Source organism: Myxine glutinosa, chromosome 1 (assembly GCF_964187855.1).
Source record: "Myxine glutinosa chromosome 1, kmMyxGlut1.1, whole genome shotgun sequence".
Taxonomy (NCBI): Eukaryota; Metazoa; Chordata; class Myxini; order Myxiniformes; family Myxinidae; genus Myxine; species Myxine glutinosa.
Genome location: NC_136261.1, coordinates 255,486,778 through 255,509,044, shown reverse-complemented (window position 1 = coordinate 255,509,044; position 22,267 = coordinate 255,486,778). Strand labels below are relative to the sequence as shown.

The window sequence follows — 22,267 nt, the reverse complement described above, 5'->3', positions numbered from 1 at the left end:
CCCTTCTCGTCTTCAGTTGTCATACCCTTCCTCCCGTCCATGGTACACGGAATCTTGTGGTGAGGCTATTGCCCAGAAACAACTTGCTTTCGTCTCCTGGAAAGCAAATCCAACGGAAGGAAATCTCATTTCCTTTCACAAAGCCTGAAACAAGTGTGTGTCCACCCTCAGGAGAGCCAGGAAACAATATCTCTCCGTCCTCAGGACCGAACTCTCTTATCTGTCTCCCTCTTCCAAATCCTGGTGGCGTCTGGTAAAATCTGTTTCTGGTGTTTGTTCCCCCTCCATCCCCTCCCTCACCTTAAATGGCCACACGGCTGACTCCACACGTGAAAAAGCCGAATGCCTCAACTCTGTGTTTGCCTCTAAATCTTGTGTCCCAAACCCATCCCTCTCTGTACCCACCGTACCCAGTCGTACCCAGCTGCTCCTGGACTCTGTGTCCTTTCCTCCTGACAAGGTGGAAAAGTGTCTGTCAACCCTCGACTCTGATTCTGCAACTGGACCTGACGGCATCAGCCCACGGGTCCTAAAATCATGTTCTTCCGCTCTTTCACTCCCTCTCTCTGTTCTCTTCACCCTCTCTTTTGCTCAAGGTCATCTTCCATCTGCTTGGAAATCTGCCAACATCACCGCTTTGCACAAAAAAGGTGCAAAAACAGATCCCAGCAACTACAGACCAATCAGCCTTCTCCCAATTATCAGCAAGGTCATGGAATCCATCATTGCTTCAGATATGAAATCTTTCCTCTTCTCCAATGGCTTGATCTCTGATCATCAATTTGGTTTCAGACCTGGACACTCCACTCTGGACATGCTGCTTCTGCTTTCTCAACAATGGATGGAGGTCCTCAATGCCAAACAGGAAATTAGAGCAGTCTCCCTTGACATATCACGTGCCTTCGATACAGTCTGGCACCCCGCTCTGCTCACCAAACTCTCCTCTTTTGGTATCCATGGAAATCTCCACGCATGGCTGGCGGACTTCCTCTCTAGTCGTAGTCACCGTGTGGCCCTGAATGGGTTTCTCTCATCTCCTCTTCCTGTTCAGGCTGGAGTTCCCCAAGGCAGTGTTCTGGGCCCTGTGCTTTTTCTGGTCTTCATCAATGATCTCTCTGACTCTCTTGAAAATCCTCTCTATCTCTTTGCTGACGACTCTACTCTCTGTCGCTCCATTCTTCATCCCTCAGATCGGCAGTCTGCAGCCTCCTCACTCTCTGCAGACCTTGACAAAATCACAGACTGGGCAAACAAGTGGAACATGTCTTTCAATCCTGACAAATCTCACACTCTTACGAAGTCTCTCCGAAAAGACCGACTGGACAACCCTCCCATCCACTTTCTGAATAATCCTCTCCAAGAAGTTCTGTCACTCAAGCTTTTGGGTCTCACTATCTGCCATGATCTTTCCTGGAAAAACCACATTTCAAATCTGGCCTCCAAAGCCAGTCGCCGACTGGGCATCCTCCGTCGTGCGAAGTCCTTCCTTGGCACACCTGAGCTCCTCACCACATACAAGGCTTTCATCCGCAGCTCAATGGAATACTGCTCTCCCCTCTGGGCTGGTGCTCCTGCCTCACACCTAGCTCGCCTTCGCGCTGTTGAAACCAAAGCATTCAGAATCATTGGAATCTCCCGCGATGAAGCTAACTCCAAGGGCCTCTCACTCACTCACCGCAGGCAGGTTGGTGGTCTTTCCGTCTTCTACCGACTCCTCTCTGGCCTTTCCCCCCCAGCTCTCTCTGGGCTCTGTCCCGCAAATATTCCTACAGGTGGCACAAGATCTGCCTGCAACCCTCTTTTGGTTAAACTGCCAAAATCAAGACTCTCTGCTCACCTTCACTCCTTCATTCCTCTTTTCTCCCGCCTCTGGAACAAACTCCCTCACTCTCTTCAATCCCACTCCACCCTCCAGGTCTTTAAAACAGCTGTTCACCACCATCTCTTATCTGCCCCCATCCAAAATCTTGATCTTTTCTACCCCCGCTAATTTCACCCCAATTCCCCTTTTTGAAATACCAACTTCTGTCCTGGAAGTCCTTGGTGTGCTTGTGCTTTATATTTCTCCCTCCCCCCCCCCCTTCCCATGCCTCCTCCCCCCGGGCCCTCTCCCTTCCACACATCTCCCTGCTCTCGGATGTTGTGTTTATGTGCTTCCCCTTTTCTCCCCATCTTGTCTTCCGCTCCCTCTTTTTGTGTATTTTGTTTGTCTGGTCGATTTGTTTGTGAAGTAAATGTTAGCTCTTTCACGAGCCTCGATTCAGTATACAAAAAAAAAGAAAGAAAAAAAAGATGTCGGCCATTACGCTGCATGCACCCTCGGATTCACAGGCAAAATTGTTTTTTACTGTGACAAATTTGACAGCAGTGATTGAACGGATTTTGTAATTGATTGATTTTTTGAGATGTATGGATTGTGGCCTTTCTTGGTAGTCATTGTCCTTCAGCATCTAACACTGAACTCAGTGATCCTACTTCAAGGATTTCGTTCTCAGGTATATTTTGACTGTAAACGTTTTCTCTTTAGTTATCTGTAGCATATTGGAAAAAATGGGCTCTCTTGACTCTATCTGAATCTTCTGACTATACATGAACTCCAATTTGCACACCTCCAAATGCAAGAGGATATCATTAGTATGGAGGATGTTATTTGAAGTAAGGTAGTTACCATTTTTTTTAGTGGTCATACTGCACAATATTGTTATAGGCATGCTACCGGTCTGGGATTGACCGAATCACATGGGCAGTCAACCGGGCACGGCCGCCAGCCGTGTTTGATGCCCAAAACCAGGTTACAGGCTTTAAGTCCTGATACCTCGTCAAAGGGCACGAAGCCAACTGAGTATTGCTTGTTTGCACTGTGTGCCAGTCAGATGTATAAATGAGCAACTGGTTTTATGACGCACCATACGTTACTTTACTCGACACTAGTCACTTTTACCAATTATGCACCTTCAGGGTGCCGATCGTGAAAATTCAATCATTCATACAGCCAGAATGGAGACAGGCCGGAGTAACAATTCATGGATTGTTATTGTTACATTTGTGGGGGTAGATAGAGGAATCCCATAGTAAAGGTAGGATTGCATAATTGTAGCATAGATCTTAGACACGCAGGAGATATCTCGATGTATTTAAGTCGGGAAACTGGAGCTTAAGTTTGTTTGCATTTTCACACAGGGGAGGTGGAGGGGGTGAAGCTGTGTTAACTAGATAGGGATTGAGGTTAGTTTTCCCCCAGTATGTGATTGCCCCCTGTGGCTTTTCCCGACGTTTTTACAACTACAACAAGGCCGGCCCTAAAAATATCCATTTAAACAACAACAACAACAACGACCGTTCCCTACAAGCCAGGCAGAGCCGTTCGGCAAGTATACCCTGCTGCACCAACCTAATAAGGGAAAAGGCCATGCCCCGAGTTTCGTGATTGGTCAAGGAGACATTCAGTGGAGCTCGGCGATTGGACAGTATGATGTCATTGAGAAGGTTCAAGAGTGAGAGGAAGAAGAGCGCGTCTCTCTCTCTGTCTCTATCTCTCTCTCCTGCGGGTTCTTGCTTGAGCAGGACGGGCGCGATATTTGCTCTTGTGCTTTGGATATTTGGTGCTTTGGAGGAACAAACCTTGGTGCGGTCAGTGTGAAGAAGCTGTTGCTGCTGTTGAGGAGCTGGAGGTCACGTTGTCCCTCGCCGACAGTGGAGGAAATCATCTTCGGGACTTGCCCGTGGACCCGAAAAGCGCGTGACACGTTCGGGCCATCGCTAGTTCTGGAGCGTTTCCCATGCGGGCGGCTCCAGGCCACCTTGTAATACCGACCTCACCAAAATCACCATTTTGGACACAGAGCTGAGTGCCAGGTGAAGGCGTTTAATTATTTTATCTTTTTGTGTGTGTGTGTGTGTGTGTGTGTGTGTGTGTGTGTGTGTGTGTGTGCGTGCGTGCGTGCGTGCGTGTGTGTGTGTGTGTGTGTGTGTGTGTGTGCGTGTGTGCGTGCGTGGGTTGGGACTTAAGACTTGGGACTCAGAGAAGGAGCAACGGATATATTTATTATAACTCGTTATACACAAGCTTGCGGAAAACAGGATGTCACAGGAAGCTCACACAAAATGACCAACTCTACAACAAGATGCTCTGAAAATGTTTGATCAGGGCTTCATTATATATTTGAAAGATAGGGGTGTGGTTTAACATCAGGACAGGAGACAAAGGGTGGACTTACATGGCCCCCACCTCAGTCCCCTCCTGTTGTCCAGTTAGTTTAAGGAAGTCCGAGGCTAGGCGAGGGTTATGCCCTTTGATATCATAATCATTGAAGCTTGAAGATAAATCATTGAGGTTTGAAGGGAAAGAAGGAGATAAGGAGTAGACAGCCTTAAAGCTGTCATCAAGAAGAATATTGAGAACATGGAGGAGTATAGCAGCTTTGCAGCTGTGGCCACAGTATGGAAACAAACTCTGGATTTCGACAGGTAAAGAGAACATGCCATTACAAGGCATGAAAGTCATACAAAGTATATAATCCTTAAAAGGCATTTCAAACAACAAAGTAATGTAACATAAGTCCTTTGGTTGGGAAAGTATAGAGGGAGTGAACAGTCATAAATGTGCCAACATACAGGAAATTGGCAGAGGCCAGAAAGATAGCAGTTTGCAACCAAGGCCGTAGTATGGGGAACAAGGGATTGTGCCAACACAGGGCAAAGGTTTGTAAAGCATTTAACTTCTTATAAGGGTACAGCCAGCTTTCAGAGAACATGGAAAGAATATAAGTATTAAAAGGATACAGTAAACAATCAAACCAAACATATAATTGGTTATACTTGGTCAAATGGTAAGAGAGCACAAAGGGGGAGGGGCTCACGCCCCACATGTGTGTGTGTGTGTGTTGTGAATCTGAGTGGAGGATCCTCAAAGTAAGAAATACTAGATTTACCTCAGCTTTCAATTATATTCCTGCATTTATTTTTATTAAATCGTATTTGTTGAATTGTACTGTCGTGTTTCTTTGTTTATTGTTTCGGAATAAACCTGTGTGTTCCGTCCAGATAAATCCCTTGCATCACTTCCATCTCCAAAATTACCCACAACGCAATCCCAAGCAATGTATATTTCTTAACGGTTCTTTTCTTAGGGCCCATTCACTCACTCGACAAGAACACACTACAGAGAATACAAACAACAAACAATACCGAGAGGTCGATTTCAAACCCAGAGGCAAACTGTGCAGGGGTCTGGAAACTGGGTTATAGGCAGTTCTCTGGTGCAACACGCTATAAAAACTCCTCCAACCCCATAATTGTGGCTTCCTCAAAGCCGTCTTTACTCTTGGGATTCAATGTTCACAACTCCAGGACACTCAGAACCGCACATTCAGAGACTCGGGTGTTCGCCTACCTCCTGCCATACCTCACTCCAAATGGCTGTTTTTCTCGGCTTTGACATCTCTCTTCCAGTGCAGCTGTAACGGTCAACCTCCTCTGTCAGCTGTGTTGCCAACAGACCTCAAAATTTCTTTTTCGTTCCAAGCAGCTATTAACAGAACTGCCTGCGAGATCAACTGTCAAAGCCCCGTGCCTGGCCACATTGGACTTCCCCAATGCAGATTCACCTGCAGTGAGGCTAATGGCTGACTATTTCAATGCAGATTCGCTACACCTGCACAATCTCATTGCTTGAGTTGCAAAGCAGGAAAAGAACATGAAAAATTTATAGCCAGAGGCTTCAATAGAAGAGGACAAAACAGTTGGGTAGGGAAAACAAACATCTCGCTGTACATACACAACACATATCTATTGCACAAACAGTGCGTCATGCTTATCTGAACAAATGATAAGAAGTAACTATCATTCTACTAAACAGTTTTATTGACCCCTAAAGATCTTTCCCACAACAATATATTATGTTATTTTATAATAGGACGTGATTCATTTCACCACGGTGTGCCTATGACTTTGAGTAATGGGTTAAGGCCATAAATGCTGTTGGCCAATGGGTGAAAGGTTAGAGTATTGTCATATGTCTACCCCATAGTGAACACCGCATGGTGACGGATGGCCAACCGAGCTTCAACTCCGAGGCATATACCCAACGATGGCGGTAGTGACACGCGTGGGGGGGGGGGGGGGGGGGGGGTGCTGTGTGGGGGTCATGCGGGTATTGGGGGGCAGCGAGAGCTTAACTGTACGGCCAGACGCGACGCTGGTTTTCTGAACCACAAACCAGTAAACGGTCAAGACATGGGATTGAAAGTCAACAATTAAAGGGTTTAATAAAAATAGATGCAATACAAAAACAAAAAAAACCCATGACACTAAATTCCTAACCGAGGGGCCCTCCATGCGGACTCAAATAGAGAGACAGGTTCAACTACATCGTTGACCACCTGCCGCCGACGTGAAGCGAACAGGCCAGAGCTCCTCCCATGTCCTTCTCGCTCGGCTGCACTGAGTTCCGACCTTCCCGAACTGGCCAAAAGTGTAATGTTTTCAATGTTATTGGGGCAGGGAGAAGGATGTCATTGGACCATGGAGTCAGAGTTATCGCAGATAAATTTGGAGATGTTTTATTCAGGTAAATGTTTGTGGCAGGATCAATATGGGATCATTAGTTTGGTCTTTTAAAGATCAATATTGCATTTTAACAGTGATTTTCAAAGTAGTGAATCACTGGGAAATGCTTCAATTATGAAATTAATAATTCAAATGAGGTAAAAATACAAAAAGGTTTGGTTATATTAAGTCACCAAGCAGATTTCTACCTGTTCACATTAAGTTGAAGTGTGCTGATGGCAGCTATTGGAACCAAAATGTCATCGCAAAGATTGTATTGAAATTTGTCACTAAATCAAGTTGAATGAAAGTGAAGGAATGTTGCAAAAAAATTGTGAATCTTTGCATATGAAAATCGAGGCCATTGATTTTCTACTTGCAGTGCAGACACTTGTAACTGCAGCATTTTATATAGTTTTACTAAATGGCCTGTCATCGGTAATTGCATTTAAATTTATCTTTATGATGAGTTGGGCAACTTCCTCCTTGATGGCCTTCACTGCAGCCTTGATTGCACTGGTAGTTGTTTTGCTGAAGTGAAATGAAAGCTTTGGCACAGTTAAGCAGGTAGGCAAGCCCAATCATGTTGTGAATTCCTTTCAGCAGCACTTTATATTGGTGCATAGACCCAGAGATTGAACTGCAATGAAGCAAATGATGCTGCTTATCTGCCAATAAGAACGTGTTCATTGCCCCTTCATCATCATGAAACTTTTATGACTTTTTCCTTCTAACTTCTACTCACACACACTTGGCAGGGTCTGCACTAGTATCACAAACTATGCTCGTACGCTTTTGCTCCAACTGCAGCAGCAGACTTGCTCCCGAGCAATCGAGCCTTTATGGTGCATTGCGCTTCAAGATTCAAGTTGTTTTAACAACATGTATAAAACTGCATTGTCAATATCACAAAATTAGATGCTATTGTTGTCAAAATCAAGGCAAACAGATCCTGGAGATACTTTGTTTGATGCAAATGTGAAATTATACATGAAATAGTCTGGTGAGGTTCATCTCTTTGAGTAGGAGTGTCTTATTTGAACAGCTGAAATGTGGGGAGAGAATCTTAAATTAATCTTCTTATTTATGCATAGGATGGATTTTAACTATATGTTAATGAAAGCATGTTTACAGCTGTGAAAAACAAGGTGCAGTTGATGTTTTAAGCTTGTGCAAACAGTTGACAAAGGGCCAACGGTCAACATCAGCCGCACAGTGTGTTATTGGAGGTAAACACTCTTGTTAACTGTTGATAAAATCCATTATTGTCCCCCGTCGCACCGCGGAACGAAAGGGGGACTATGGTTTTCCCCTCTGTCCGTGCGTGTGTCCGTGCGTCCGTCCGTGCGTGCGTGTGTAAGCGAAGGACCGAATTCTAATTTGGTGTGTGGGTGCAACCCACGTCAAAATCCAAGATGGCCGCCGCCATGTATGTCTGACGCCATGTATGTCTGAACCTTGTGAGCAAAATATCTTGAAAAATAAACGAACTACTAACTTCTAATCTAGTGTGTGGGTGTATCTACGCATAAAGAAGAACGCTGTTGAAAATTGGGTCGCCACGTCAAAATCCAAGATGGCCGCCGCCATGTATGTCGGAACCTTGTGAGCGGAATATCTTAAAATAAGCGAAGTACCAACCTCCAATCTGGTGTGTGGGTGTATCTAGGCATAAAAATGAATGAATGAATGAAAATGAATGATCGTTTTAAGGCCATTTTCCCCCACTAGAGCGGGGGTTAGCCTTGCGAGCCCCATGACAATCATGGTTCCCTGTTTGAGGCAATGTTTTTTTTATGTCCGGATGCCCTTCCTGACTATCTAGGCATAAGGAACAACGCTATTGAAAATTGGGTCGCCATGTCAAAATCCAAGATGGCCACCACCATATATATGTCTGAACCTTGTGAGCGAAATATCTTGAAAATAAACGAACTACTAACTTCTAATCTGGTGTGTGGGTGTATCTACGCAGAAGGGAGAACGCTATTGAAAATTGGGTCGCCACGTCAAAATCCAAGATGGCCGCCTTGCGACTTCCACCTTGTCAACTCGCATCACTTCACCGACGGGGGACCTAGGCGTAACGCTTGTTTATCTTGATCTTGTGCATTGACAAACAGATGCTAATCTTCACAGACTGGTCTTCCATTGTATTTTCGAGCATTCAATATCTACAGTGCCTATATAATAAGTCTACACCCCCTCACAAAATTTTCACCTTTTGTTGCCTTGTTGCCTGGAATTAAAATGCATCAAATCAGACTTTTTCCACATTTATTTATTTACACATCGTAATGCACAACTTCCAAGTGAAAAACAAATTATACAAATTTCAGAAAATTTATTTAAAATACTGTTATGAATTTTGGGGTAGGGGGATATATAGATTTAGGTAGATCTGCGTAGGTAGGTGCTCCGGTGATCGTGGGAAGCATGAAACCATCTCAATGTAAATAAGTAGAGGACCTGTCTAGCCCGTATATCGGATAAGTTGGATATGTGTCCCCGTTACAAGGGGGCAGGGCATGTTAAGTAGTTGAAGGGTATAAGGATAAAATTTCCTTGTAGGTCATTCCCTCTGTGATCTACCCATTGTCCCATATGGCAACGCACATAGATATAGATTAGGAATCCATCCCCATTATCGCACACACTAATTGGTGTGCAAATTAATTCCCCCCAAATACTAAAACTCACCGGAAGCCAGTTCGGAGCACTGCCGATGGGATACCACCAGTTACATCACCACAAAGCACACATTGCTCAGGCAGGCTGAGGCCATGCCCACCTTGCGAGGGGTGGTCGAGGAAGGGCTGGTGACGTCGGAGGACAAGCCACACCGCGAGCCGATATTTTGCCCTTCTCGTGCTGGATCCCGTAGCGAGCGATCACATTTTGGCTTTGTCAGCGTCGATGTCCCCATTTGTTCTCTCCTTTGGACTGCCGTCTTGTGCTTGGATCTTCAGCTTGACCTGGACTCTCTCTCTCTGCTCTCTTGCTTTCTCCTTCACTTGGCCCTCATGTATTCCTCTGCCGTTGACTCTCCCCTCTTTGTATCGGACATTTGCGAGTGACTGTGCGGGACGTGACCTATGGTTCCGAACCAAGGAGAGATTGCGTGCGGGTCTTCGTAAAAAGGCAGAGCACCAAGAATGAAGAGCCGCGGTTTCCGTACCGCGTTCGTAAGGAAGGGCACGGTTGGGGAGCGGTATGCGTGCTCATTCACCTTGCGCGGGAGGCCTTCATCGGGGCCGAGCAAACAAGGGCGAGCCAAGGCCTTCTTGGCACCAAGGTATTTTGGCGCGCATGGAGCCGCGTCCGGGTGGTGAGTTTGGGGCCGACACTGTTCCTGACAAGGTTCAAGCAGTTGAGCTGAGTGCACAATAACTCGCACTATTTATTTTATCCAGTTTTCCTCCCCATTTGTCCGTGTTTAAGTCTGGTGTGTGGACGTCCCGAATAGGAATCATAGTTATTTACCCGGCGCATTTTATTTTGTATTATCAGCATCCTTAGCAATAAAGCCTTGTTTATTTTTGTACATAATTCCATTTTCGTTGAGTTCATTTCCTATAGGATCGGAGCTGCCGTGGGGACTGACAGCTAAAAGTTTTCCGCTTCTTCTTCCTCCCCCTTCCACCCGCGCATATATAGTGAAATCCGCATTCGATCGTCGCCTCATTAACGCTCGTTTCCATCCATGATTCCCCGGTATTAACTGAGGGCAATGACACGACAATACATAGCGAGAATGTCTTGGTTGGATAAGTATCCACCTCCCTGAGTGAATACTTGGTGGAAGCGCCTTTGACAGTAATTACAGCTGTGAATCTGTTGGGAAAGGTCTCGACCAACTTTGCACACCTTAATTGGGCAATATTTGCCAATTCTTCTGTACAAAACTGTTCAAGCTCAGTCAAGTTTCATGGGGAGCGTTGATGGACAACAATCTTCAAGTCATGCCACAGATTTTCGATTGGATTCAGGTCGGGGCTCTGACTGGGCCACTCAAGGACATTTACCTTTTTGTTTCTCAGCCACTCAAGTGTAGCTTTGGCTGTGTGCTTCGGGTCATTGTCATGCTGAAAGGTGAACCTCCATCAGCATTTCAGCTTTTTTGCAGAGGGCAGCAGGGTTTCCTTCAGGATTTTTCTGTATTTCGCTCCATACATTTTCCCTTCAATACTGACGAGTGCCACAGTTCTTGTTGATGAGAAACTTTCCCATAACATGCTGCTGCCACCACCATGCTTCACAGTAAGGATGGTGTTCTTTGGATTTGCACCAAACGTAATGTTTTGCATTTAGGCCAAAAAGTTCCATCTTGGTTTTGTTGGACCAAAAAACTTTTTGCCACATGGCTTCAGGATCTCCGGTGTGGTTTTTTGCGTACCTCAATTGGAGCTCAAGGTGGGCTTTTTTGAGTAATGGCTTCCTTCTTGCCACCCTACCGTACAGGCCAGACTTGTGGAGTGCTTGGGATATTTCTGTCACATGCACAGTGACCAGTCTTTGCCATAAAGGCCTGTGGCTCTTTCAAAGTTGTGATTGGCCTCTCGGTGGCCTCTCTGACCAATCTCCTCCTTGCTTGGTCATCCAGTTTGGATGGATGGCCTGATGTAGGCAGGGTCTTGGTGGTACCATACGCCTTCCACTTCTTAATGATTGTCTTGACTGTATTCCAATGGATATCCAAGGGCTTTGAAATATTTTATATCCATCCCCTGAGCTTTGCCTTTCCGCAACTTTATCCCGGAGGTCTTTTGAAAGCTTTTTGGTGCTCATGGTTTCAATGGCCTAAGCCTTTTTTTTAATTAACAAAAGAAGGTTAAAAAAAAAACATTAAAATGTCAAATCCATAATCAAAACCAATTAAATCAAAAACGATAATCGAACAAGTAAATAAATAAATAAAAAAAACAAGTAAATAACAATAGTCAAATGTCCAATCAATAAATCCAGTCAATTAAAGGAAGACCCCAAAAGTCACTTTTTCCCCAGTTTTGCCCCTTTGTGATTGCCACCCCCAGAAGGGAGGGGGGGGGCAAAATGGGGGCTGGAGAGAGAGAGAGAGAGAGAGAGAGAAAGAGAGAAAGAAAGAGAGAAAGAAAGAGAGAGAGAAAGAGAAAGAAAGAGAAAAAAGAAAAAAAAGGAGGAGGAGGAGGAGGGGAGAGGGAGAGAGAGAGAGAGGGAGCGAGTGGGAGCTGATAGGGGACATGGCGGTTGAGGGGACGTGTTCCAAAGAACAAAGCTACCTTTGTATCTCCTCCACTGATCTTCTGGAGGGCACGGGGCCTCTTGGCACCTCTTCCATGGCCATAGTACGTTTTTAACTCAACTGGACTACTGTCCAGTTGAGTTCATCACATACTGAACTCTCCGGCGTCCGTCGTCTGTCAACATTTCGACGTTAACACTCCAGCGTCCACAAATATCAATCAATTCTGATCAAACTTGACATGCAGCATCCTTACCCCAAGGACCAGGTTGATATTACATTTCAGCCCGATCCGTTGAAAAATGGCGGACTTAGGCGACCATTTTCCTTGTGGTCATGAAAACGACGTTAACACTCTAGCGTCCACAAATATTAACAGATTTTGATCAAACTTAGAATGTTTAACCCTTACCTCGGTTGCTATTGCATTCCAACCCGATCCATCACAAAATGGCCGCCATAGGCCGCCATATTGTTTTCAGCTCCGAAACGACGTTAAGACTTTAACGTCCACAAATATTTATGGATTTTGATCAAACGGTGTGTGAGACTCTTACCACACAAGGTAGGTTGCTATCTTAAGTCAAATCTAGTACAGACAACTGACCTACTTTAAAGTTGTCCAGTCAGTTCAGTTGAGTTCTGCTTCCCTGGAAGCTCTAGTTTGTAGACCGGTTTTGGGCCTTGGTTCTTTCTCGGGGTTGCTTTACCTTTGCCTCAGCCCCTCCAGCCCTTCACGGTGGTCCGGCCACTTGTGTCCACTTCCTCATAACCGGAGGAGTCGTCATGGCCCTCCCCTCTCCCCTCAGCGGGCCCAATGGCCACTGCACCCATGTCGATGACAGCTCCCTCCTCTCTCCTATTCCCTTGCTCCGTGGCGAGGCGGGGGAGGGGGAGGAAACACCGGCAGCACCACCACTGCCCGGGGCAAGGGGACATCCGCCTCCACTCTGCCCTCCTCTCTCTTCGTTAACTGCAGGGGAAGGGGAAAGAGGCAACACAGCAATGGCAGCACTTGTCCCTGGGGTAATACCCCCACTCCCACCTGCATGCATTTTGCTGGCGTAGCTTTGCCGGCAGGAGTGGAAAGTGTGCCCCATCACACCACATAGGTTGCACCTCACCTGAGAAGTGCAGTGCTTCCTCAAATGTCCCAACTGGCCACACTGCGAGCAAAACGGTTCTTTACACGCAGATACAAATTGGTCCAGTTGTCCGCACCTGCGGAATACTTTTGGCTGACCCGCGTAAAACACTTCCCCACAGTCCATCCCGATTACAATCCCATTAGGGATGGATGTCATCATGTCTTTCAATCCTGACAAATCTCACACTTACGATGTCTCTCCGAAAAGACCGACTGGACAACCCTCCCATCCACTTTCTGAATAATCCTCTCCAAGAAGTTCTGTCACTCAAGCTTTTGGGTCTCACTATCTGCCATGATCTTTCCTGGAAAAACCACATTTCAAATCTGGCCTCCAAAGCCAGTCGCCGACTGGGCATCCTCCGTCGTGCGAAGTCCTTCCTTGGCACACCTGAGCTCCTCACCACATACAAGGCTTTCATCCGCAGCTCAATGGAATACTGCTCTCCCCTCTGGACTGGTGCTCCTGCCTCACACCTAGCTCGCCTTCGCGCTGTTGAAACCAAAGCATTCAGAATCATTGGAATCTCCCGCGATGAAGCTAACTCCAAGGGCCTCTCACTCACTCACCGCAGGCAGGTTGGTGGTCTTTCCGTCTTCTACCGACTCCTCTCTGGCCTTGCCCCCCCAGCTCTCTCTGGGCTCTGTCCCGCAAATATTCCTACAGGTCGCACAAGATCTGCCTGCAACCCTCTTTTGGTTAAACTGCCAAAATCAAGACTCTCTGCTCACCTTCACTCCTTCATTCCTCTTTTCTCCTGCCTCTGGAACAAACTCCCTCACTCTCTTCAATCCCACTCCACCCTCCAAGTCTTTAAAACAGCTGTTCACCACCATCTCTTATCTTCCCCCATCCAAAACCTTGATCTTTTCTACCCCCGCTAATTTCACCCCAATTCCCCTTTTTGAAATACCAACTTCTGTCCTGGAAGTCCTTGGTGTCCTTGTGCTTTATACTCCTCCCCCCCCCCCTCCCCTTCCCATGCCTCCTCCCCCCGGGCCCTCTCCCTTCCACACATCTCCCTGCTCTTGGATGTTGTGTTTGTGTGCTTCCCCTTTTCTCCCCATCTTGTCTTCCGCTCCCTCTTTTTGTGTATTTTGTTTGTCTGGTCGATTTGTTTGTGAAGTAAATGTTAGCTCTTTCACGAGCCTCGATTCAGTATACAAAAAAAAACAAAAAAAAAAAAAACAATTGACTGTGCCATCATCCTTGATCCAGAAATTAACGCGATACTGCCGAGCTCCAGTCCATATACCCAAACAATTTCGGACGTACGGTGGTGGGCTTTTAACATCAACATATCGTGACAACCAATACTGTACATCACAATCAGTGTCGGGGTTCGTTGTCCACTGTTCAATAAGAACGTAGGACAAATGCCTTGAGAATATGAGCCGTTTTTATTACGGAGCTGTTACAACACGTGCGGGAGATTAGGAGGGCACGAAGCTGGCCGTCCTTTCTCGAAATATATTTCCCAGTGAGCTTCATTTATAAGCAGGCAAGAACAATATTGTAAGTTTGTCTGGTCTTTCACGAGCGAGTTTTCGCTCTTTCACGAGCCTCGATCTTGTATGCAAAAAAGAAAGAAAAAAAAAAGTGTTTTTCCTCCAAGAGTATGCCACGCACCCATAGTGCCACACATACAATATTGAAGGTCAGATTCCAACACGGAATGGCCTGTTCTCCTGAAAACCCCACAATGTGTTTTAAAATCTTCAGATAAGCAGAGAGAAACACAGACCAGCTTTGTGGTCAGAACAACAAATGCAAGATTAAAAAAAGATCACAGAGCATGACATATGCATCCTCAGCAGACTAATGAGAAAAGGTTTGATAAAGCAACCATCAGCTCCCACATTAGAAACGTTCTCATTGTAGAGGAGGACCGTCACGACCCTCTCATGGTCAGAGAGGGCCTCGATCAGCCAGAGATCCGGCTGACCGGGCGGCAGTCCACCTCACCAAGAACTCGGCAAGTCTTCGAGGAGACTGGAAGGATGCATCAAACCCACGGGCCAAGGAGATAAGGCAATGAAAATCCTCAGCCTTGAACTCTAACGTATCCAACAAAACCGTCTGACCAATCTCCTCATCTGGCGGAATGGGTCCCTCCTTCATGAATTGAAATCGGACACAGTTACGGCACCTGCTCGCCATGCCGGAGTTCTGGGGAAGGGCGGAGGACAACATTGGGAATGACTGGTGGGGAGAAGGAGGGAGGGAAGTGGAAGCAGGGAAGTGGAAGCAGGGAAGTGCGATGCCGCCTACCTGTCTGGAGGGTGAGGCCGCCAAACAGGAGGAAGGCCAGGGAAAAGCAGGAAGGGAGAGACGAACGAAAACGCAGGACGAACAAGACAAAAAGTATAAGATAAACACATAGACGAGATGGGGGAAATAAAAACGTGCAGGACAAACACAACAAGACTAACAAGCTGCTCAAGGTGGAGACCGAGGGACCCCTCCTCTTGCAGCCTGCTCGTCATAATGCTGGATTTGCTGTGAAATGCACTACCCAGCAGAGGAAACCTGCAGGAACAGCTGATTTTATTCTGAAATAATCAGAATTATAACAATTTCACACAGGTGGAGGCCAAGTAACTTGGTGTGTGATTTTGAAGGTGAATGGTTACACCTGAGCTAATTTACAATTGATATTATAAGGGGGGTGGACAATTATCCAAGCAAGATAATCTAGTTTTGTATTTTTAATTAATTTTCTGAAATTTGTAATTGTTATTTTGTATTAAATTTTGTATTAAATTATGAAATTTGTATTAAATCTGTAAATGAAATTTGTTTTTCACTTGGAAGTTGTGGATTACGATGTGTAAATAAAGGTGGAAAAAGTCAGATTTAATGCAATTTAATCCCAGGCTAGAAAGCAACAAAAGGTGAGAATTTTGAAAGGGGTTATGGACTTTCTATAGGTACTATATCACTGTATCTGATTTGTGTTTTGAGACCAGCAAATTTATAAGATTCAGGGTAGATTCAAGAATGGGGATGTTGGGGGGGGGGGGGGGGAGGGGAGGAGCCTAGGCACAGACACTGGCGGTGCAGTGCTCAACGCTTTTTACCATGGGAATTACACCACTTATTCTAACATGTATTATGAAATAACCATTCTAATCTATTCCCCATTTTACACTAAAGTCTAAGCCATATCCTTAACAGTAATAGTAATAGTAGTAATAGTAATAGTAACAATAGCCCTGGACAGTTCTTTTGAACAAGCCTGCAGCACCGAGACAGCCGATTGATCTCCCAGGAGCGACCCGGATATCCCCCATATGAGAGAGAAAGAGTCGGTCGGTCCATGGGGACCGATCGGCACTCTGACCATGACTGTGCTGCCCTGACGAATCCGGGCAGCAGGGAAGAATGAGGAAGATTTGGCCTCAGACTTGTATTGGGAGGGGGTGGGGGATACAACCACCACGAAGGTGTGTCCCTGATAGTTGTTGTTAATCTTACTATAATTCACCAAATGTCCGTCCGTCTGTCTGTCTGTCTGTCCATTCGAAGGTACCGCAAAAACAGCTGAACTGATCGCAACGATATTTTGGGTGGTTAATCCTGGGATCCCCAGGAGTAAAATAGACTATTTAATTTTCCCAATTTCAGCTTTGGTCTCCAGCATTCTCATGTTTGGACTCCCGCATAACATTCGCGTTCGCATAACGTTCATTGTGACGATGTTTTCATTGCGACAATGTTGTTTTCACGGGTGCCGCACAAACGGCTGCACCGATCGCTGCACGGCTGCACCGATCGGACTCGGTGACCTCCGACAAAAACCTTTTATAAGGACACGGTTTGAATCCCTGCTTGAGAGAATTCCAACCCCCTCCCCGCCATCACGGCCGTCTCTCCAACTCACAATCCCACAAGATATATGCGGAAAGGACGACCCAAAACCAATATAAACATCATTAAACATCATTCATATATAAACATCATGAAAAGTAAATAATGACCTCGGCTAAAGTTCAAACGACGTTTAATCTCTACATGAGAGAATTCCACATAGCTATTTGGGCGGTGTATACGCTAACAGATCGCGATCACGATTTGAAACACGATGGAATAATATTTACCGATATGAACAGTGATGTGGCTTTTATTGAAATTCTCAAGATACTGTTTAGATTTTGATGATTTGCGTGTGATATGATTTAACGGATGTTTATATGAATCGTTTAAAATAAAAAAGCCTTCAATTTCTGATATTTTACCTTTTCATTTGGGCCTCCCAATTGAAGCCCCGCCCACGGGGCAGGTACCGTTGCTAGTAGTATTTAACTATGGTGCCCGGTGGCAACATTGTATTGTGAATATCCCTTTGAAATTTAATTCGGCTTTATCTATAATGTGTTAACTTTTGAGTGAATCATCAGGCTTCAATATAACTGGGTAAAATTAGTGTAATGTATGACAACTCTAAACTAGATTTGCTCTGAGGAGATTGTACATTGACAGACAATTTGAAGTCTTTATTAGGTTATCTGCACCTATGATCATTTTAATGATTAATGCTCCTCCACCTTTTATAACATCTATTGTCATAAATTAAATGCTGGATCCTGTACTTTCTCAGCTGATAAAAGAAAACAGCCAATTTGTGATCGCAAACCTTCATGTTTTAATTTCTGTGTCCTTCAATAGGATGAGGAGTTGAATGCTGGAAGGATCGGGCTAACGATTATCCTGTCTGGGATGGTCGGGTCTGTGCTGTGTGGTTTTTGGCTGGATCGAACCAAAGCATACAGGTGTGTTGTTTTTTTCCCCTCTTTTGATCGATTTTTCAATTTTTGGTATATTGAGATATGTGGTGTGTGCTGTCACATCAACGCCAATAGTACAAACGGAATGTATTGCTCACTCTTGATTGCTATGTAGACCATGTCGGTTGCAATCCAAAGATAGCCAGCTTAAAGCTCTTAACAGACCCATGTTGAGTGGTTTCTGCAGGCTGTATCTGCTGAGCGAATTCCTTGTCATTTACCAAACAATTTTCATCCTCCAAAGAGTCCAAATTAACCACATTGTTTGTTTGACAAAAAGGCTGCAGAAGCAAAGTGCATGATGTTCCTTAGGGAAAAAATAATTTGTTGTACCCAAGATAAAATTCCCCTAAAAGACCAGGACAAGAAATCGAGTTATCAGCTGTCTGCCTTGGAGATATCACCCACCTATGCGTGTGCATGTTATATCAATAGATGATCTCTGAGCTTTCCCTCACTCACAATACACGGAATGTTTCTGGGAAATGACAAAGTGCAAGTCGGGCCTGAAATCAAGTGGCAGGTTTAACTGGCAGCAACCTCTTTCCGCTTCCTCCATTCGTGGTTCAAGGTTTTCAAATAACCTGAGGCTGCCACAAATGTCTGCCCCACGTTTGATGAAAGACAGCTTTTATTTTAGAGAGAAAATCTAGGCTCGTGAAAGAGCTTGAACAGAGAATGCTGTGAAGTGGCGAAGTGCTAACAGTAGTGTCAAGGGTCAATTGGAGGAAAACATGGTGTGAACAAGCTGAATACAAGTTCAAGCACGACAAGAAGAGGAAGGGAGAAACTGGGGATGAAACTTAAATGCAAAGTAGGAGGGTGAATGGGGGAGGAGTGGGGGAAGCAATGACTTTTAAAGGATGGGGAGTGCATCAGGAGGATTGAGGGTAGAAGATATTCAGGCTCCACTAAACCTCTGCATACATTTGCCCCTTGTAGTTTCTTGTTAGTTACATCATACATTTTTCTCAGCAGTAGGTGACCTTATGGACATTCGTGTAATTTATTATTTCACCACCCCTGCCCCCCCCCCCCTCCCCCCTGTTCCCCTTGGGTACAAGGCTTTAAGAAGGCCTACCAGATTGTCACAGCAAACATAACCTGCTGTATTTTTTTTTTTTTTTGCACAGATATACAACAGTGTTGCTTTATTTCCTCACCTTTGTGAGCATGGTCGTGTTTACAGTCACCCTGAGCCTTGGTCAAATCTGGGTTGTCTTCATCACTGCTGGTGCGCTTGGGTGAGATCATTGCACAATATCATTAAATTAATTTTGTCAGCTTTCCCCCCCCCCCCCCCCCCCCCCAGTTTTTATTTTGCTGTTGAAACTTTATTTTTATAGTTTTGTGTGTGTGTGTGTGTGTATGTATATATATATATATATATACTAGCAGAAGTACCCGGCATTGCCGGGCGGGGAAAGGGGAGGGGAGGGGAACGGGGGGAGAGCGAGCCCCTTTGTAAAGCGAGCGATTTTTTTTTTTCATAGCGTCATAGCGATTTTTTTTTTCATAGTGGTCATAGTGGTCATAGTGTTCATAGCGTTTCATAGCGTCATAGCGATGTTTTTTTTTTCATAGCGTCATCGTTCATAGCGGTCATAGCTTCATAGCGTCATATCGTTCATAGCGTCATCGTGTTCATAGCGTTTCATAGCGTCATAGCGATTTTTTTTTTCATAGCGTCATATCGTTCATAGCGTTCATAGCGTTCATAGCGTCATCGCGTTCATAGCGTTTCATAGCGTCATAGCGATTTTTTTTTTCATAGCGTCATATCGTTCATAGCGTTCATAGCGTTCATAGCGTCATCGCGTTCATAGCGTTTCATAGCGTCATAGTGATTTTTTTTGTCATAGCGTCATAGCGTCATAGCGTCATCACGTGATCGCTCTGAGCGAATCAGCACCCACCTGCTCTGATTCCGTTGATTCCGTGCGCTGAAATGCGCTGAGGTAAATATGAATAAAAAATATGGATCGTCAAATATTTTGAGTTCGGCCATGTTCGTCCCAGGCTCAATAGCCATGTCTATGCCAAATATAAAGCACGTAAGCCTCTCCGTTTAGGAGTCTATCGGTAACATTACACACACACACACACACACACACACACACACACACACACACACACACACACACACACACACAAACTGTGTTTTATATATATAGATTGCAGGAGGAGGTGGTGGTCGACTCCAAGGGATCTGAGTGATATATAGTATTGTAGGAGGGGGTGGTGGTCGATTCCAAGGGATCTGGGTGATATTTAGTATTGTAGGAGGAGGTGGTGGTCGATTCCAAGGGATCTGAGTGATATATAGTATTGTAGGAGGGGGTGGTGGTCGATTCCAAGGGATCTGGGTGATATTTAGTATTGCAGGAGGAGGTGGTGGTCGATTCCAAGGGATCTGAGTGATGTATAGTATTGTAGGAGGAGGTGGTGGTCGATTCCAAGGGATCTGGGTGATATTTAGTATTGTAGGAGGGGGTGGTGGTCGATTCCAAGGGATCTGGGTGATATTTAGTATTGCAGGAGGAGGTGGTAGTCGATTCCAAGGGATCTGAGTGATATATAGTATTGTAGGAGGGGGTGGTGGTCGATTCCAAGGGATCTGGGTGATATTTAGTATTGTAGGAGGGGGTAGTGGTCGATTGTGAGATATCTGAGTGATATTTAGTATTGTAGGAGGGGGTGGTGGTCGATTGTGAGGGATCTGAGTGATATTTAGTATTGTAGGAGGTGGTGGTGGTCGATTGTGAGGGATCTGAGTGATATTTAGTATTGCAGGAGGAGGTGGTGGTGGTCGATTGTGAGGGATCTGAGTGATATTTAGTATTGCAGGAGGAGGAGGTGGTGGTCGATTCCAAGGGATCTGGGTGATATTTAGTATTGTAGGAGGAGGTGGTGGTCGATTCCAAGGGATCTGGGTGATATTTAGTATTGTAGGAGGGGGTGGTGGTCGATTGTGAGGGATCTGAGTGATATTTAGTATTGCAGGAGGAGGTGGTGGTGGTCGATTGTGAGGGATCTGAGTGATATATATAGATAGTCGCGCGGCAAGGAACATCACGTGATCGCTCTGAGCGATCGATTGCAACTCTGCGTCCTGTCGTGGGCGTGGCCAACGTGGCCTCATGCTCATTGCTCCCAGGTGATTGGCTAACTCGAGCTCGAGAGAGCCATAATGCGCTACATTATGGCAAAAAATATGAATCTAAAGATGAAAGGGAAAAAAACCTATGTGGTGTGAATGGCAATGTTCGTCGCTTAAATGTGAAAAAAGGCAATTGCTTTTCGCTCTGAAATACGTGCGAACACGTAACTGAGTTAATGGCGGCAGGGAACATCACGTGATCGCTCTGAGCGAATCAGCGCGCTGCTCTGCGACCGGTCAGATTCCGGTCATAATATTTCGCGCTGAGATAAAAATATGGTAAAAGCATATTATGAAATAAATTTTTAGGTCAGCCATGTTCGTCCCAGGCTCAATGGCCATGTCTGTGCCAAATATCAAGTACGTGAGCCTCTCCGTTTAGGAGTCTATCGGTAACATTACATAAACACACACACACACACACACACACACACACACACAAACTGTGTTTTATATACTAGGGCATGCCCGTACTATATATATATCTAAAATTATATCCCCCCCCCCTCTATTTACATGAAATGGTTTGGTCCAAAGCGAACGGCTTGCGAGTACGGTGACAATCCCCCCCCCCCCCTCTATTTACATGAAATGGTTTGGTCCAAAGCGAACGGCTTGCGAGTACGGTGACAATCCCCCCCCTCTATTTACATGAAATGGTTTGGTCCAAAGCGAACGGCTTGCGGAGTTTGGTAAAGAAATCGCCATAGCGTGCACAAACGCGCAGGAAAGCGAAAGAATCGCAAATTAGTTTTAATTAGTTTTAAAACATAGTTTAACGCCAACATAGTTTGCCAACGTGAAATAAATGAATACGCTCTCAAATGTGCCGTCCGAGGCAGAGTCTGTTCGCCACGTTCGGCACACGTGATAGCTCGCTGCTCTCTGATTGGTTGAATCGTTTTTTGGACATAGCTCGGTAACTACTTGTCCGATTAATATGAAACCTTGAAAAGGCACATCCTCGGGTCCCCAGCAATATACCTGGCAAGTTTCAAGTATATCGGACCCGTGGTTGTCGAGAAACAGCGGTCACAGACAGACACACAGAGATTACTGGCATTATAGATAGATATAGATATACTATATATATTACTAGCAGAAGTACCCGGCATTGCCGGGCGGGGGAGGGGGGGGGAAAGGGGAGGGGAGGGGAGGGGAGGGGAACGGGGGGAGAGCGAGCCCCTTGGTAAAGTGAGCGATTTTTTTTGCGAGCGATTTGGTAAAGCGAGCGAGCGATTTATATATATATATATATATATATATATATATATATATATATATATATACATATACATACATATATATATACATATACATACATACATACATACATACAGTGGAACCTTGACTTACGAGTTTAATTCGTTCTGTGACCGAGCTCATAACTCAAATTGCTCGTTTC

General features: G+C 45.3%; 2 protein-coding genes across 7 annotated transcripts in view; both read left to right on the top strand.

Annotated features, from left to right (window-relative positions):
- Positions 1-22,267, top strand: part of LOC137436499 (ribosomal protein S6 kinase delta-1) — a 283,132-nt gene that overhangs the window by 65,740 nt on the left and 195,125 nt on the right. The window lies entirely within an intron of this gene.
- The window catches only part of LOC137436558 (choline/ethanolamine transporter flvcr2b), an 81,017-nt gene that overhangs the window by 48,064 nt on the left and 10,686 nt on the right, over positions 1-22,267 (top strand). For all 4 annotated transcript variants that reach the window (XM_068130459.2, XM_068130450.2, XM_068130444.2 and 1 more), the window contains 2 exons: positions 17,584-17,687; positions 18,836-18,946. In XM_068130459.2, the coding sequence (XP_067986560.1) occupies positions 17,584-17,687; positions 18,836-18,946 (215 nt within the window). The remainder of the gene's footprint in view (positions 1-17,583; positions 17,688-18,835; positions 18,947-22,267) is intronic.